The following is a 15,038-nucleotide window of genomic DNA, read 5'->3' as shown; positions in this document are numbered from 1 at the left end:
ACAATGACATTGGAGGTCTTGCAAGCCACTGTGATGACTCATGTGTTCATGGTGCTGGAAGAAGCCATTTGATCCATCCCAGGCCTCAGCCTGGGCTCCTAGAGGTGCACAAGGGTGTGTCCTACCCATCTTAAGCATGGAAAAATCAGACACAGAGATAGCTTCTGTGCCTGCAGGTATTTCCCATCTGATCTGGTGTTTTCTCCCCTCAGAGCTGTTTGCAGTGAGGCTGCTGGCACTGCAGGCAGCTTTCCCTCATGTGCTCAGTCCAGCATCTGCACAGCACCATGGTGCCAAATGCAGAGCCAAACCTCACTGGCATCCTATGTGGCATCTCCCTTTGGAGCTGGCTGCACTGGCAGCACCTCCTTCAGCCCTCTGAACAACCCAGGGCTCTGTGGAAATAGTCTTAACATGTTAATAATACAAACATTTTAACCACATACACCACATTCAAGTGCCATTGGTGCTGTTCTGCTGTGCTGCAGCGATGCTGCTCTGAGAGAGCCAAGCTGCCTCCCAGGGCTGCAGCACAAGGACAAGCTGCAGCTCACTCCCAGCTCTTCCAAATCCTCAGGCTCATCTTTCTCACTTACAAGAAACCCTTAACGCTTCCATAAAATAGTACTTTGCATATTTTTTGGTTTTAACTAAATGACCTCTTTGCTCTTCATTTTCTGTAAGCCCACATGTGCAGAACCAGATGTGACATTTTTGTTTTAAGATTGCTTTTATTTTATATGGAGACAAACAGTAGTAAGAAAGTAACAAAATTAATATCTGCCTGAAAGAGCACAGAGCAAGTATCATCCTGGGTTCCAAAATATGCTCCAAACAAAAAGGCTGATACATTTTTAAGACATGTCTGTACTGCGAGACGCTGAGAGACTTGGGGCAGTAAATGCCTATGCTGATAAAACCATGTGAAATAGCCTAGTGCAGAGCAACTTAACAGCTCAGGCCTGGGTGCAGTGACATTACCTGGGTGCAAAGCAGCAAGGCCATCTCGCTGTTTTCCTCCTGGCACAGATGGAAGCAGTGCCTGGGTGGGTCTGTACACGGCCAGCGCAGGGGCTGCCACCTCCTCCCAGCTGCGAAGGTGGTGCAGACGCGTGTCTGTGGCTGTGTAAACACGCTGGCTGCATAGAACAGTGCAAGTCCCACTGAAGGCACAGACGGGATGCATACTGTTAAACACAACTCCAGGTAGGCTTTTAGTGAGATGGAGCTCTTTGCTCTCTGGAAAATATTCTCCTAGGGATGGGCTAAACAGCCAGGGTGCAATCCTGGCCCTGCCGACCTCGTCGGCACAGAGAGCTCATCCCAGCGCGGCAGGCGGCTCCCCTGGCGCTGGCTGGCAGGGGGAGGCTGCAGCTGACTCCCCTTCCCTTGCCTTTATCCTGCCAGCCCACCTCCTCTCTATGCTGCCCTTTCCCGTGCCCGCCGTGCCCCGCACTCAGCCCAGCTCGTCTCGGGGCTCTAGGACTCCACGACGATCATGCTGAGGTTGTTGCTGAAGATGACCCTGCCGTCCCTGGTGCTGCTGCACTCGGGCTGGCACAGAGCCTCCTGCAGCCGCCGCCGCAGCGCCGGCGGGGCCGTGCCCAGGAAGTTTTTTGTCCCCGTCAGGAAATCCATCATGCGGCCGCCGAGCGCGTCCCCCTCGATGAAGCACTCGGTGATGTCCCAGCCCGACGGGAACTCGTACACGCGGTGCTCCACTCCGAGCCTCTGCAGCACCTCCGTGATGCCGCTGGAGGTGATGTAGTGGCCGCTGTCGGTGGCGGGCAGGCAGTCTCTGTACTTCTTCCACAGGCTGGCCCATCCGCTGCTGTCTGCCGAGGCACCAGGGGAGGTTACTTTGGCAAAGCCAAGGCAGTCAAACACCAGCTAATGAACTATGAAATGAGCTGGAAAGGCTCGCTCGCTGCCGGCCCAGACCTTGACAGGAGCAGGAGGAGAGCTTTCCCCTTACATGAGTCTGCTTACAAATGTCTGTGCCTCATAAATTGCTAGTCTCCCTCAGCCCTCCCTCCGAAACTCTCCTGTTTAAAGGAAACTCCTGGGAGATGTCTCCAGCACCGAATTTGTTCAGAAGGAAGGGTACACACAGAGGTACCAACGTGATGAACCTGGATGTCCGTGCAGCCTCTTAACTGTCCCTTGGCCAAAACTGTGCAGTTTTCATACATCAAACCTCAATTATGAATGCACATTGAAGAAATGTGGGAAAACAGCCCCAGAAAGCAAGGGAAAGAGCCTACAGGCAATGGGAGAGGCAGTTTTAATGGGAAACATGGGAATTCGTGCTTTTTCCACCACACTATGAGCAGGGGATTAATGAATGGCACAAGGGATAAAACATTCTACTTTTTAAAGAAGTGCCATCACATAGTGCCTCTTTTTTCCCATCCTACCATAAAGCCTGCAGCTCTTGGCAGCATCTGTTTTCCTGCTGGGGTCTGGGTCGTTGCTGTGCCGAGGTAAGAGCCCCAAAGATGGGTCCACCCAGAGCTCAGGCTGTGTTTTTACACTGTTGATTTCACCATGAGGAAGGATTGACCCTCATTCATGGACAGCCACACTTCTCTCCGCTACATCAATTTCATAAGCAGGGAAGCAAGAGCACAAAGGATGTGCCTAAGTCGACCCATCAGACACTGGGGTCCAGGGCTAAGCCCAAGATTGCACGCTCCATATGAAATTCAGCATTTGTTTTAGTTATTTACTGTAGAATAAACGCTACTGGTATCCCCAGGTAAATATTCGTGACTCTCAAACTTCAAAGCTCTTCAAAATTCCATCAATTAAACAAAAAATACAAGGTCTCCCTTACCTGATAAAATTATGATCAGGAGTTTACCGTGATGGTCAAGGCAGCTGTGGAAAAACTTGATAGTATTGGGAATATCCTCCACACGGTACAGCATCTAGGAGAGACAGTGACACAGCCATTATTCCTCCTCCATAGTGACCCTCCAAAGGCTTAAACCCTTTCTTTAGAGGTGTTTTAAATTCTGTCCCAGTTGCTTCCCAGCCTTTCCTGATTCTGCGTGCACATTTAGGGAGACCTCACGGCACTGAGCATTGCCAGCTTTGGTGTTTGTAGAGCTGCTGCAGAATTGCTATGGGAGAGCTGTGCTCAGCTCTGGTCCTAAATTCAAGCACACAGCAGCACTGAAGGGAGTAGTTAAAGCCAATAGTCCTGTGTCAAAGCAATGTCCATTACCTGGATCATGTGGATGAAGTCGAATTTCTTATGTGTGCCTTTCTCCTTCACCTGCTGTTCATACTCCAAGGAAGTGAGCTGGTGCCAAATAAAAGAAACATTCTGCAGGTCTGGAGCTTGATTCACCAGCTCTGTTTCAAAAAGTAGAAGAAAGCCATGAATTTCACAAAACAGCAGAAAAACCCATCATTCAAATGGCTGGTCCTCACTATAACCCTGGGAGCAGGTGTAGCCTTACCTTTGTAAGCTGCCACGTGCTGTGGGTTGGGCTCCACAATCTCATTGTCAATAAAGACCCCTGGGTGCACAGCCTGCAGTATCCTGATCATTTTCAAATCCTGCTCACCTACTCAATAAGCACAAAGTCACTACTTTAGAAAGCAGGTAAACGTGATGGAAGGATGCCAGTGCACCTGCCACCACTCCTGCCAGGAAACCCCCCAGCAGAAGTGAGGCATGTCGTGCTCTGTGGCTCATGCAGTGGCATAACCTGGTGATACTCTCACCATGGTATCGTACTGCTCGAGCTAACAGAGAGGTACAGAGGAGCCTGAGAACAAGGCAGAGACAAGCAGCAGCACAAAAACCTGCTGACAGCAATACCCTGGGTGGTGGGACAGACCAGTCAAAAGAATCACAGCTCACTGTTTAAAAAAATAACCATGAAAAGTTAATTTGCAACAACCCCAGAAAGTTTTAATGGGTGCAAGGAGGCAGCTGACACAGCTGTGGAACTCCGACGTGCGTGGGGTGGTCCATGCCTTTGGGGCTGTCACAGGGACACAGTGGCTGCTGTGACACAGCCCCAAGTCCTGGGGAACTGCATCACAAGAGAAAAGACCCACTGAAATGCAGCATCCTGGATCCTTCCTCTTTGGGGATTGTCCACATGGTCTCAGCCCTGGGCATCAAATAACTGATGGTTATCTTGGAAACACAAATAGAGACTCACATATTTGTGTGGAGGTGCCCTGCAAATTTAGCTGTTGGTGCTCCTGTGCTGCTGGGTAAGCTCTGGAGGAGTAAGCATCAGTCTGTCCTCCTGTTCTAGGAAATTTCCAACCTCTTCTGAGGTGATACAGGTCACGCTGCTTATTTCCCAGAAATGCCATGACACGCCAAGTGTCTGAGTCCCCCTGGTTCACTTGAAACTATGTAAGTAAACAGCAGATGCAACCACCTTGGTGGGACCTCTGCAAGAATCCTCTCTGTAGCTGATGGTGGGGCCTAAAAATAGTCCTGTCCTTGCAAATGTCACACAGAGAGGTCTTGATACGAGATACTGCATCTTCCCTGCTCTTTCAGGTGATGTACCAGCCATGGGAAGAGCCCTCATCTTTGGCAGGTGCTGCAGTAAATAGACTTCAAGGAGGGAAATATCAGCCATGCCAGCACTACAGGGACATCCGAGGAAGGAGGAGTCTTTTGAAACTGGAGAAAAAATACCCCAGGCCCCTGAGGAATGCAGTGGCAGCAGGGCAGGGCTGGCCAAAGGCTCAAGGGAAGAGGCAGCGGCTGCATCCTTTGAAGGTGGGTGCAGGCACCAATACTGCTGACAGGAAGGCAGATCCCTATAGCAAGCAGCTGAATGATTTGTCACACACCTAAATGCCAGTTTGTAAGTGCCTGGTTTGGGGAGCACCATCCCTTCGAGCTCCCTGCAAGGCTCGGGGCAAGGCCAGAGGCAGAGTATCGCTGCCCCGGGCCTTGGAGCCACTGATGGAGGAAAATGGGTACATCAGCAGCAAGTGGCTACCTTAACAGCTGCTTAGGTTTGGAGGTTTTTTCACTCCACCTCTGTAAAATCCCTTAATCCAGTGTTTGCAAGAGCAAACCTCAACCAAGGTGTCTGTAAAACCAAGCAGTAAAATACAGCACTCTAGGGCAGGAATTCCTCTGCTGCAGCTTGCCCTGCCAGCAACAACCCTGCAGCACTGACCACAGCAAGGCTGGGACAGGACTGGAACCTCTCTGCAACTGACAAGTCCCAGCCCAGAGTTAAACCAGCCTTGAGAAAACATGGGGTGACTGAGCAAACGTGATTTGGACGACAACACAGGCTTTCAGGATGTGGAGCTGGCCACTAATCCCCTTTAATATTTTCATCAACTAAACTAGTTCTGGGGGCTCTGTGAAACCAGAGTCCACCTCTGAAAAGGTCAGGGATCAGATATAACCTTTTGCTTGGTGCCATCCCAGCTTACTCGCTGCCCAGCCCCAGAAGTTCAGCTCTTGCAGCCATGGGCAAGCTGAGGGGGTGCAGGTCCATATCCGAGGGACACTCACCCAGCAAATATAGGAAATTTTAGAGGTTTTATTTTGCCATTAAAAACTCCTCTGAAGAGGACATAAGGAAAATTAAGGACTATGCTAAAAGTTCATTTCCCCTTTGAGCTTTCGTGGAGTCAGAATTTCTGGTTTATATTACTTAATGAAAATAGAGGGTAATTGAGAACTGAATGATTTCTTCCTGCTTGGTTTCTCATATGCTCCAACATATTCCCAGTTGGGGAAAACAATCAAATGCTAATTTTCTCTTACTCAGGAAAACAAAACCAAAAAAAGTGAGAAAAATACTTTCATTTGAAAGTAATAGCACTTAAAATTCAGCTGAAAATACTTTTCGAAGCAGAAGTAAACTCTGACAAATCAAACCAACGCTTCTTTTCTCTACTCTTTATTTTCTCCCAGTTTCCCTGGGAGCAAAGTTGGCTGTTTCACCACTTTGTTTTTGTTGTTTTGGGCTTTTTTTAAACACAAATGCATTTAGAACAGCTTTAAAGCTATTTTTCCAAAGGATGGGTTTCTCTCTGGGGAAAAATATCATTTGCAGTTAAACCCTACTTATCACTGGGTAAAAGCAGTAACAAAAAACATGTCCTGAAAAAGCTGATGCAGTCCATGCTAGTGGTTGTGGCCAGGTGGTTTTGCAGTACTGGGAGCAGGGCGTTGCCCAGCCTTGGCCTCTGGGATCCCTAAAAGCAAAGCAAAAGGAGAGATCCCCTCAGGGGGGATAGTCTAAGGCAGGATTTTGGGTGGAAGAAACATCTCCAATGTCTCTAATTCTTCTCCAGCAGGGTTTGCAGATGCTCTTGTACCTAACCAGAAGGAGGAGTCCTTGCACTGAGGCAAATAAAGCCAGGTGAGAGTCACCAAGAGGCAGAAACTAAGCTAAAATCACACATATCTCACTGCCCAGAAAGAGCTGAGCAGCAGTGCTTCAGAAGGGAGATGAAGAGGGAAGGAAGGGAAGGAGCACTCCCCTTATCCCAGCTCCTCTCTTCCTTCTGCCCTTCTGTGCTTCAGTGAGAAACGCTGTCCTTGATGCCTGAGCAGTTCTCATCATTGCCCATTGTTTCAGCATCTCCTTCTGCTCCCCACAGGGATCCCCATCCCCCAGCGCCCCCCTCCTCACCTGTGCCACTCCCAACTCCCAGAACGCTGATGGTCGATTTTCCAGTGCCAACACTGAAAGGATAAATACACATGACTTAACCACGCTGTATCACACGACTTCATGTATTCATTCTTACAGCTTGGATGACACACTGGCCTGGAAATTTTCATGTTATGCACATGAACTGGTATAAAAATTTGAGCATCCCCTTTGAGCCCAGTGATAACCAGCATGGCAGGAGCCTGCCCAGATCAGCCAGCTCATATTTCAAAGCACAGTAGGCACCAGGGTGTAGAGTTTCTCACCCTTTGCCAAGAAGTTTTCCTCAGGCTATGGCTGGCATTGTGCAAAAAGGGAACCCCAGGGCAAAGAGGCTGTACCCGGCTGGGATGGCACTGCTGCGGAAGTAGGGACAAGGTGAGCTGGGGAAAACCTCAGCACCCTCAGGAGGAAATATTGGATATAAAAACCCAGAAAATCAAGACCATCAGGCTATCCAAGTGATTGGAAATCATCTCTTATCAACATTAATCTTGGTTTGAAATTCGGAGGAGGCTCTGAATCTTCAATAATTTTTATCTTAGAAAAATTGCTTATTAAAAGACTCCAGTCACATGCTCCCTAAGAAATATTTAATAACAGCCATGCTCTGACATGATTTATGGCCTTACTCTGCTCTCAGGTGTGGATTGTGCCAAGGGATTGAGTTTCCCAAACACAACCTCAGGAGACACCGCAGCAATGATTCCACAAGAGTGGAATGAGTAGTAAGTCCTGAAGGGTGTGAGCAAGTCCAGGACCCTTAGCCCTAATGAGGGTCAAGACCCTTTGACAAACACAAAATCAGCATCATAGAAATCCACAATGATTTTCCATGATTTAAATTCACGATTAAAATTTCTTAATATAATCGCTAATGATGATTATTTTATTGCTTATTTTATCTATATCTGTCTGATCCGTAGAATAAAAATTTGCCTGCCCAAACTTTTTTTCTCATTGGAGAATACAGTTGCTATAACACCCAAAAATTACCCAGATTTGAAGGGGCTTTCTTGTGGTTTGGATCTAGGCTGTTCTGAAGCTATCTGCAGTTATCCAGCCTCAAGATATTACATCAGTACTTTACAAAACTGATTACCATTTGGTACTTAAGCAATGCAAATCGACTTAGGATAGAAATAAGGAGGTCTTAGGGGATTGGGAAAACCACAAATTAGCCACTAGGAGGGAATTAGAGATGTGTTTCTGTTTGGATGGATGTAATGAAGTCCCAAAAGCAGGGAGAGAGCTTAAGAGAGCTTTCTTTTGGAAAAAAAAACAACCAACCAAAAAAACCCAAATTTAATCCTCGGAAAATCAGCTAATGAAAAGAGATGGACATGAGAATGAGGTCTTGACTCTTTCCTTAACTTAAGCTGAGAGGCAGCACAGTGCATTAATTGAAACGGCACGTACTCTGGAGCCTTTAAACAGAATATCCTACAAACCACTATTAAGGCACTTAAATGTGAAAAGCATTAAAAGTTCATTCCTGCCCCAAAAAATCCTTAAACGTTTTTGCTGGCTCCCAGGATAACAGAGAGCTTTCCCAGCTCAGGGAAAGCTCCTTACCCAGCCACGATGTTGGGCATTTGTTCCTTGTTGAACTCATCCATGCACTGGTGCTCTGTTGAGTGGTCCAAGAAGGACTTAAAGGCCTCCACATACTCCTCAGCCGTGAGGCTTCTCATGGAAGGGATCATGTAGAGCTCTTGAGAAACAAATATGGGTTGCATGTTAGAGGCTTCGAGGCACGTGGAGGGTCAAAGCACTTACCTTGTGGGAGAAACCCAACCCAACCCTACAGAGACCAGAGATTTGGGAAAACGATGCAGAGGATGCACTTTCCAACATGTTCACACTCAGGGCTCAAAAATTATTCTTGGGTACCCTTTGATATAAGCATGTTTGCTAAATGGCTCATCATTACAGGTCAGCCTGAGGAAAATGTCTTCAAAATGTTTAAGCCAGATGTGGGGCACTCGGTTTGCAGGAAGGGATGGAACAGGAGCGGTTTTCTGGAAGACTATAGAGAAGGTGAAGGGGTCCAAACCCGGGGGCTGTCACTCGTGCCCATGCTGGACAGTGTGACTGAGATGGGCAGCTCCTGGCACACTTCCCAGGAGGGATGATGCAACACAAACACTGCCACCTGCAGCTGAAGCAAAAGTAGTCAATCCTGTGCGTCTCATTTGTGACTGACCAGCGTGGGACTGAAATGGGCTGCCAGGGAGCTGAATTCCCTGCTGGGAACTGCAGCTCATGGCCAGGAGGGCAGCTGATGGCAAAACATTTCATCTGAATGGGCTCGTGTTCACATATGGGTGGCTGACAGCAAGATCTCTCTCTCTGAGCCAAAACCCAGGGATACTCAAAGGATTGCAAGCAATTATTGCAAAGTCTCCCTTTCCTGCTGTCCCATCCCAAAGACAGGGCTGTTGCCAGGGCACAGGCTCTGGCCAGCTGCTCAGGGCTGAGGTGCAATGACAGGACTAAGACCTGAGGTTCGTGAGAAGATGCCCTGCAGGACAGAGGGCTGCAGTAGGAAGGCACTCCTAGTGCAGCCTCCACCTGGGAGATCAATGCTGAAAAGGCATCGTTCAGTGGGAAAAAAAATCAGCTATTCCTCCTAAATGAAATGAGGATGAAGGACTCAGCAGAACATCTTCATCCTCATTTTTGCCTTTCAAGAAGCTGCTTTTTTATCACCTGCTTTAAGTCACCACTGATAAAAGAACTATGTATATCTCACCCAGGACAGTAATCTCAAACTGAATGTCTCTGCTGTTTCCAAAACCACGTCCTTGGCAGCTGTGTTCCTGGTCCAACCCTACTGGTGGTAAAGACATTAATGTCTATCCTCAACACTTTGGACTCTACCCTAACATAAAGCTGAACTCACCTGAATTGCAGTCAGTTTACCATCCTGTTTCCTCATATATATATATATTTTTTTTTAACTATCTCTAACTCCAAAATAATTAAAACATGTTTGCAGTGATAGCAATCTGAGTGGGCATTTTACTTTAATCTCTTTTTTTCCTTTTGTCTCCCAAATACCTGAATTATCGTGTGGAGTTGTCAGAATCTCTGCTTCAAAGTTCATGCTGGAGAAACTATTCCTGTAAGGAAAGTATAGCACTTCAGTTATTTGAAGAACCTTGCTTTTTTGAAGCTGCATTTAAAATGCAGAACGAAGGGAAGATGCTCCAGGACAAACTTTCCTCTCCTGATAATCCATATTTTATTTTGTTCTTTTTTACTAGAGAAAGCCAGAACTTCTTTGTAGCTGATCATAGTCATAGAATCCTGGAGTCAATAGAACAGTTTGGGTTGGAAGGGATCTCAAAATCCATCTTGTTACAGTCCCCTGCCACGGGCAGGGACACCTTCCACTATCCCAGGTTGCTCCAAGCCCTGTCCAACCTGGCCTTGGACACTTCCAGGGATGGGGCATCCACAACTGGGCACTGCTCCAGTGTTTGTGTGAGACGTGTTGTGGAAGTTTTCATACTCCTGCAGAACCATTAACCAGTTAATGCAGTGGCAGGCATTAGACTGACATTTTCCTTTCTTCATTTTCCTTTGACAACCTTGTACATAAAACAGGGCTGAAGTGCCACTGGCAAAAGGAAGGGATGAATTTAAATTGGAGCAAGGACCTCACTTCTGCAAAGACTGGATTGGGATGAGGCTGTCTGTGCAAAGGGAAGAGTCACCTCCTGGGTAACCACATTTCAGTATTGAGATGCACAGCATGTCTTAGGGGTGATATCCTGTACAACCTGTGTTAGGCACACCAAAGCTTTGCTGTTAGAAAATGCTTCAGGACAAGCAGCCTGAGATAGCAGACTCCAGCCCAATAGTCTTCTCTGCCAAGGAAAAAAATCCCAAGAGGAGGAAAAACAAGGCAGGAGGTGGAAAAGTAAAGAAGGGAGTCTTGTAGTGGGGCTTTGAGGTACAGATACGTAAGGACCATGCTGGCCATGTGGCAAGGAAGTGGCCGCGTGCAAATACTGCAGTGCTTTGGTCAGCGAAGGCAAGAAAAGACTGAGATGTCCCAGAAGTCTTGGAGACACTGGGGCACTGCCAGAGTCCTGCAAGAGCAGCTGATTTCATCTGAGTTCAGTGCCAAAGTCATGTAACTCGCTTCCATGGGGTATGTCAAAGGTCTCTCTTCCACCACCTTGCCCTCACCTCTCCCCAGGAAAGACCTCTCAGAAGTTCAGCAGGAAGAAGCCAGAACTCAGCCCACCTCCATAATCTCCAGCTTGGCTGCGGGCCAGTCCCTCCAATTTCCACTCAACCCTCTGACCTCTCCCATCTCTGCCTCTCAGAACAGAGGGCTATTTTGTCCCCTCAGCTGGGTGAACTCAGCAAGATGGTTTTCAGAGTAAATCTCCCACTAAAATGCTCAAGGGTAGTGTGGCTTTTCCTGTGCAGGGAGGAACAACTCTGGACATGAACTCCATTTCTGACCGGTCAAGTGTTTCCAGCCATGCCAGGAGACCGGGACAGACTTCAACACAAGCATTCACCAGCACAGATGATGCCAAGATCTCTTCCCCTGGCACTTTTGCCATTTCTCTGCAGGCAGGGGTTGGAACCTGAGACTGATTAACACGTTGCTGAGAAGGTGAAATGGGAACAAACAGACTTCCTCTAAAATCTGGCTTAAAATCCAGACCAGATCCTAAAATTTGTAAATAACATTTTGGGCTGGTGCTGCCGACCCCAGGACCCCAATAACCAGCAGCAGGACCAAGGCAGGGACTGCCAGGGAGTGGGATGTCCACAGGCAGCTGGTTCTGCCACAACTCCCAGCCAAGACTGAGCTCACAAGGTTAAACCTCTTCCCTCCACGAACAGAGCTGGGTGCATTATGGACAGAAGGTGCAGGGAATTCACACTATTACTTTGAGTGATGCACCCCTTTAAGTTGAAAAAGTTGTTTCTAGGAACACAAATTGAAAGAACTTCTTCATAACTCATAAATTTCATTATTCCTAAACTTAGGCTGCGGAGAGGCTAAGGGGGGAGACCCCATCCGCCCCAGGACACGGACACATCTGCTGCTACTCCCACCTCACACACACCCACCTGTGACACAGAGACAGCAGCTGGGAAACACCATCCCCCTCCTGCCAAAACCCACATACCTCTTCACCTCTGGAGGTGGCTCCATGGTGGGGGTGGATGCTGTGCAGGGACACAGGGGCTGGTGATGATCCTCGTGGGTCCCTTCCAGCTCAGAACACGCTGCGATTCCGTGAGCCGGCAGCCGGGCGCGGGGCTGGGGGCAGCCGGGCGCCCGTGCCCTAGGTCGGCATGTCCAGCCGCAGCCCCGCACGGCGCTCGGGCACCGCGGCCCCGGCGTGCGGCTCTGCCGGACCTGTCGGGACAGGCAGCGTCACTGGGGCAGGGACAGGGGGAAACCCGAGCCCCGCGGGGCAGGAGCGGGGCGCCGGGGCGGGCAGAGCGCGGGGCCGGGTGTCCGCAGCGGTGTCCTCATGGCGCGGGGGCTGCGCTGCGTGCGGGGGAGAGAAACACAGAAAGGGACACATTGAGACTTCCGAGCCTTCGGAGCCGGAGTGGCAGCGGCTGAGGGGTGCGAGCCGGCGCCGGGCAGACCGGGAGCCGTTTCCGTGCACTTTTTAATGTGCTGCGAGCCCTGCCTCTCCTTCCTGCTCGCCGCCCTGGGCGGGAGGGAGCGCTTTCCTTCATCCTTGCTGCGCTGCTGCCTGATGGATGGGGGATGCGCTGGGAGATCTCTGCCGTCCCCAGGGAGAAGAGGAGCTCACTGGCTGCCCGGAGACCTGAACAAGTGATTTTTCCGTCTGTGACTCAGGGGCATAGCTGCAGAACCTCTAGCGAGCACTGCAGCCCCCGGGCAGTTTGGGACTCCCTGTCCTGCCCCACCAAAGGGACGGCGGGACCGGGCAGCCAGGACGGGGGCGCAGCGAGCCCAGCCTGCTCCCGCTCTGTTTGCTAAGCCGCAGGGATTAGAAAGCAAGGAAACTTTTTGGGGGACAGCTATCCAGGGCAGAGGTGGCTGGAGGTCCCCAAGAAGGGTTAACACAGCAGAAGGTGCGGCGGTCACCAAACACAGAAAATCCTGGGCGTTCCCTGCACTTGCCTCTGGATTTTTCCCCTACCCGCACCCACCGGACTGATGCTCCTTTTGCCTAAAATCTAGTAACACGAGTGTAAAAAAGAAAGGATTTAAAGACTTTATATTTCCAGGTGAGGTCCACTGGTGGAAAGAATAGCATTACGATCCTCATCATTGCCTTTGCCTGAAGACAGCGGGTGGAATAGATTGAGAAGACAACAGATAAAGCCTCCCCTCTTGCTGAAATCCTCAGAAAACTTCCTGCCCCGCACAGATCCCTGAGACCAGGGACGTCAGGTGGAGATGCTTCACCAACAAGCGACCTGCCTTGGTTTATACCAGATTTGGCTTCCACATGGATTTAAGTTATCCACCTCAAGGCAGGTCTGCAGCAGCACGTTAAGCCAGAAACAACTGCATTACTACTCTTCAACAAAATACTCAGAACATTTTAAGTGAGGAAAGACCAGAACCTCTTTGCTAGGTCTAAAGTGCGGATTTGGGTCCTGGTGCCGTTCGACCACCTGGGCAGTGATTTTACATCAGTTAGTTCAATCCCTCAGCATTCCCACCAGAGATGCCATCCCCCAGACACCAACCGCGCACCAGTGGATGCACCTGGAGTGTCCCAGCACCCGCAGCAGCCTCGTGCCCCCCAGCCACCTCTGCCTTGTCCCAGCTAAGTCATCCCGCACCCCCCCCATGCCAAAGCCAGGGATGGACACCCCGCAGGTCCCGGCAGGAAGCCATACCTCCCCGGAGCTGTCGAGAAGTGCCCAGCAACCAGGAGCTGCGCAGCCCTTGGAAACCTCCTTGTACATCCAGGGGCGCTGCTCCCCCTCCCTGCCGCCCTGTGCCCCCCCGGCTGCAGAGCCCACGTAGGCGCATGCCACCACTGAGCCGGCATTAGCCTCCAACAGCAGCCTTTGTTCCGCGGGGCTGCGAACAACGGGACATTGTGGGCAGCTGCCCGCGCCGGCAGGAGTTGGCAGCGGGGTGGCTTTGGAGGATGTACCCTCTGCCAGCCGTGTTTTCGGTCGTTCTGGCGAGCTCGTGACTAAATCCGCTCTGAACTCTGTTTTCCGTACAAACTGAAAAAGCTGAGTTTTGATCAGAGCTCGAAAGCGAGATGATGGCTACAGCCAGAGCTGGGCTGCGGGCAGAGGAAAACAAAGCGACTGTTTTTCCTCCTGCACTCTGCGGCTCCGGAGGTCAGTTTTGGGCTCATCCTGAAGAAATAGGTCATTCACTCTCCCCAGGGCAAGCCAGTCTGAGGCTGGTATTGCCCACAGCCCCGAGCCCCCCCCAGGGTTCCATCTCCATCAGCCCACCACAACACGCTCGGACCCGCGTCTCCAGGCTGAGAAGCCTGGGTATCGAATTCCAATAAATTTACCTTCTAAATAGCAATCAGCTTTTAGGCTGATGATTGTCAGGAAGGTTCTTGGCATTTTTAGAGTGTTGATGGCAGAAGGTTTGGGATTAGATGGTTTTTAAGGTCCCTTCCAACCCAAACCAGTCTGTGATCCCATGTTTACTGCTTTGTTTTTTGAGACCCTTCCAAATCCGCCTAGAACAATCGACTAAAGCTCAGGTAATGTAACTCTGATTTTCTTGTGAGCAAAGCTCTTCTGTAGCAGTTTCCTGTTTTAATGAAAATGTTTTCATCAGTTAGATATTTTCAGTTTTCCAGACTAATCTTCTCAAGTACAGCAGTTACTGTACTCTCCTAGGTGAAATATTTCGTGCAAACATGTTATTCCTCATCAAGCAAGTTCTGGCAGAGAGAAGGACAACCAACAATTTTGTAGCACCCATTTTCCTGACAGTTAACAAGATTTCTCATTAAAGGAAGAAATTTTGTTTTTCTTTAATCCTTTAATCCTGGGCAGCAGTAGATCTTGGAGTTTGAGCAACAGTGTTTGTTTTTATATGCGTATATAGGATATTTGCCTATGGGAAAAAGAACATAATTTCTGATAAATACTGAAAAAAAGACACTGCAGAAGCAGAACTCATCCCTTCCTGGGGGAAGCAGCCCTCACTGCTGCTGGGTTCCAAGCATGTTTCTGTTCAACCTCCCAAAAAACCTGAAGTATCTGTGTCTGGATTTTTTTTTTGTTTTTAACACAGCCCTTATTGCATCTTTATTAAAGCCTGGATCATGGTACAGCTCTTCCAGACCTTTTAAAATGACCCTTTTCAACCTATTTGACTAGAGGTCATAACTCATGTAGTTGTAATTACAGAGCCAAGGT

The 15,038-nt window shown here is 49.3% G+C and overlaps 1 protein-coding gene across 1 annotated transcript; it reads right to left on the bottom strand.

Moving 5' to 3' along the window:
* Positions 1–711: 711 nt before the first annotated feature.
* Positions 712–13,635, bottom strand: LOC125328837 (carnosine N-methyltransferase 2-like). The gene is made up of 9 exons (XM_048309976.1): positions 13,533–13,635; positions 11,828–12,060; positions 9,729–9,790; positions 8,241–8,379; positions 6,645–6,697; positions 3,468–3,575; positions 3,230–3,360; positions 2,837–2,930; positions 712–1,835 (listed from the first exon to the last, which is right to left on the bottom strand). The coding sequence occupies exons 1-9, from the start codon at positions 13,599–13,601 to the stop codon at positions 1,480–1,482; spliced, it is 1,245 nt and encodes a 414-aa protein (XP_048165933.1). The 5' UTR covers positions 13,602–13,635; the 3' UTR covers positions 712–1,479.
* Positions 13,636–15,038: the final 1,403 nt, after the last annotated feature.

Source organism: Corvus hawaiiensis, chromosome 7 (genome assembly GCF_020740725.1).
Source record: "Corvus hawaiiensis isolate bCorHaw1 chromosome 7, bCorHaw1.pri.cur, whole genome shotgun sequence".
Taxonomy (NCBI): Eukaryota; Metazoa; Chordata; class Aves; order Passeriformes; family Corvidae; genus Corvus; species Corvus hawaiiensis.
The sequence above is the reverse complement of the archived record's forward strand: the minus strand, read 5'-3'. Positions and strand labels throughout refer to the sequence as shown.